Source organism: Spinacia oleracea, chromosome 1, assembly GCF_020520425.1.
Source record: "Spinacia oleracea cultivar Varoflay chromosome 1, BTI_SOV_V1, whole genome shotgun sequence".
In the NCBI taxonomy this organism is placed as follows: Eukaryota; Viridiplantae; Streptophyta; class Magnoliopsida; order Caryophyllales; family Amaranthaceae; genus Spinacia; species Spinacia oleracea.
The window spans coordinates 49,340,938-49,344,361 of record NC_079487.1 but is presented as its reverse complement, the minus strand read 5'-3'; the positions used below and the strand labels follow the sequence as shown (position 1 = coordinate 49,344,361).

General features: G+C 33.6%; 1 protein-coding gene across 1 annotated transcript; it reads right to left on the bottom strand.

Annotated features, from left to right (window-relative positions):
• Nucleotides 1-340: 340 nt before the first annotated feature.
• LOC110803680 (uncharacterized) lies at nt 341-1,673 on the bottom strand. Its single transcript, XM_056833706.1, has 2 exons — nt 859-1,673; nt 341-734 (listed from the first exon to the last, which is right to left on the bottom strand). Exons 1-2 carry the CDS (start codon nt 1,671-1,673, stop codon nt 341-343), a joined length of 1,209 nt encoding a protein of 402 aa, XP_056689684.1.
• Between the last annotated feature and the right edge of the window lie 1,751 nt (nt 1,674-3,424).

Below are 3,424 nucleotides of genomic sequence, written 5' to 3'. Positions count from 1 at the left end.
GGCGCACTAGAAGATGCTCCCAATATTTAAGTCTGAAAAAAGAACTCTTTTTCTTCCAAGGTACTTCCTCAACAAAGTCATTTTCCCTCTTTCTCTTTCGTGTTTCTTTATTCAACTTATGAACACCAGGGTGTTTTCCAAATACAACATCAACATTCTCCATTTGCTTTAACAACTCTGATCCTGTCCATAATTTAGGAAGAGGGCGCAATTCTACTTTACCATTAAATGACCTACTATCACGGAGAAAACTGTGATCATCATCCAACAAACATCGATGATACAAATAACACAATTTTTTACTCCCTTCGAGATAAAACGAGCACGAATCCATATTACATTAAGGGCATGCACATTTTCCTTTAATTTTCCAACCAGATAGATTGTCGTATGCAGGAAAGTCATTTATTGTCCAAAGTAGTGCTCCATATAATCTAAAGGTTTCACCTTTTGAAGCATCAAAAGTATCTACGCCAACCTCCCATAATAATTGTAACTCATCAATTAAAGGTTCTAAGAACACGTCAATATCATTACTAGGGCCTTTTGGTCCAGGTATAATTAATGAAAGCATGAAATAAGATTGCTTCATACATAACCAAGGGGGTAAATTGTAAGCCATCAAAACAACTGGCCATATGTTATATTGACTACTCATCATTCCAAATGGATTAAATCCATCACTACTCAAACCAAGCCTGACATTACGTGCATCACTAGAAAAAGTAGGATACCTTTCATCAAAAGATTTCCAAGCAATAGAGTCTGCTGGATGCCTCAACTTACCATCATCTTGTCTCTCATCAACATGCCATCTCATTAAATGGGAAGTTTTTGATGACATAAAGCCTTTTCAACCTGGGTATCAAAGGGAAATGACGCAACACCTTTTTTGGCACCTTTTGACCACTAGCTAATTTAATTATTGAACCATCATCAGTTGTCTTCCATCGCAATTCATCACAAACAAGACACTTATCTAAAACAATTTTTTCTTTCCAAAAAAGAACACAATCATTTGGACACACGTCAATCTTTTTATAATCTAGACCAAGTTTCTTAATGATAGTTTGTATCTGATTGAAAGAATTCGGCAATGTGGAATCTTTAGGAAGAGCTCTTTTAAATAATTTTACAAATGCATCAAAACCCACATTAGATACTTCATACAAACATTTCAAATGATACATTTCAACAATGAAGGAAAGCTTGGAAAATTCTTCACAACCAGGGTATAAAGGTTGCTTAGCATCATCAATTAACTCAAAAAATGTTTTTTCTTCATCATTCATACTTGGTGTAGTGCTACTTGATGGTTCACGAAATTCAAAAGCATCTTCCACCATTCTAAGAATATCATTGTCACATGCATTATTTGTCACATCAGTTGAGTTGTTGTGTAAAAACCTATCACCATCACAGACCCTAGGTTCTCCATGAAATACCCAAATACACTTCTGATAATCAATATCCATCCCTTTCATGATCATGTGTTTCATAACTAATTCTCTTTCATGATAAAAGCGATTAGCACAATTTCCACATGGACAAGCAATCTTGTTCTCTACAGCAGAAGTAGCAAATGCATGATCCAAAAAAGTTACTAAAGCATTCCTATACTCTTCCCGAGCTCTATTTAGTTTCACCCAACTTTTGTCCAGAAATAAATCCATGAGAATCCTACATTATTAATCAATCTTAAAAGTATCAACACACCAACACAAGAAGTTAACCAATATTAAAAAAACAAAATAAATTATATGGTCATTCTAATTTTATGATAATAAATTTTTGTTATTTTAAGTATGAAACATCAAGTGTATATTAAATACCACATAAATAAATAAATAAGGGGAGAAAAACATTACCCAACTACAACGTTCAAAATATAGTTGTAAATCTTTCAATCGCCAACTTTCTCTCTATTATGCCACCTTAAAAACACCTATAGCAAATACATGAAATCAAGAAACAAAATTTAAGTTAACAAAAAAAAGTACCTCTCTATTAAACTCTAAAAAAAGTTAAAGAAGTTAAATGGAGAAAACAATAAGGAACGGAGGGAGTCTATCAATTTTTTAAACAAATAGTCCAATTGATTAACATAAAAATCAATGTAAATTATATTATCATCTAAAACATAAAAGAATAATGTTACTACAAATACACTAGAAATACACTACAAAGACATCAAAAATACACCATAGATCCATATAATATACACCACATCAACGAGAAAGAACACGTAGCTAGAGCTACTTCAAATAAGCATCATATATGTACGTCAAGTGACCACTGAAGGTACATTAAAAATGGGCTGAAATCAAAGTACGAAAAAATCAATCTCATGAATACTTGGTGTAAAGTTATTCTTTTTTATATTACTCTAAATTTCAAAATCAAACAATAGATTATGTAAAGATGGTGAACTTAAAGAGATAAAGAGAGAGACAATGTAAAAAGATATTAGAGAAAAAGTGGATTGTTAAAGTTGATGGGTGAGGTTCCTTTGTGCATATTTTTTGAATTAAAGTTGTATATTTTTTGAACTAAGTGTGCATAATATTACAACTATATGTGCACTTCTTTTTGGAGATGAATACAATTTTTTATTTTCTGAAAACAAAAAAATATATGCATATTTAGGAAAAAAAATATATGCATATTTAGTAAAAAAAAATATGTAAATTTAATTTTTAAAAAATGTAAATTTAATTTAAAAAAATATGCATAGTTGGTGAAACCAAAATAGCGGCAGCGAGCAGAGGAGTAGCACACACTATAACTCTTTTGGGTAGCTAATTTGGTGCTGATGCTTTTATTTCTATCTCTTCAAGTTGGCTCATAGGAACAAAGGGAGTAGCACACACTATAACTCTTTTGGGTAGCTAATTTGCTGCTGATGCTTTTATTTCTATCTCTTCAAGTTGGCTCATAGGAACAAAGGGTCCGGCTATTTACCCGAGGAGTTTGAAATAATTATTGTTTGGGCTCCCAATTGGAAACCAATTGGGCCTGTAAGTCCAAAGCCCAAAGGCTCTATACAGCAATATCAACCCACGACCAATTCCTTTGGCTTGTCAGCCACCCTAGAGGTCCAAGGCTTAAATAGTAATAAATGACCTATGGGCACATTTACTACTCAAACACTATAAATAAGCCGCCAAGGCACACACCCCAAGGTACGTCCATTTCACGCCTTAAGACTACTCTTCTAGAGAACGTCTCTCTCTAGAATCCGAGCATTGTTCTTACTTAGGCATCGGAGGGGCTTTCCTCGGAAACACCCCCGAGGCTAGTAACTTGTTTATTGTGCAGGTTGATTTGGACACGACACATTCGAGCTAGCAAGATCTTCAACACACACAAAAGGGCCTTCATTCGAAGATCATTGTTTCATCCACTTCAACACCGGAACAATTTG

Excerpts from the sequence above, each read along its gene's own strand:
- LOC110803680 (XM_056833706.1), bottom strand. The coding sequence starts at position 1,673 with ATGGATTTATTTCTGGACAAAAGTTGGGTGAAACTAAATAGAGCTCGG. Across the intron at positions 735-858 it reads CATTTCCCTTTGATACCCAG|GTATCCTACTTTTTCTAGTG; the intron begins GTTGAAAAGGCT and ends TTTTGATGAAAG.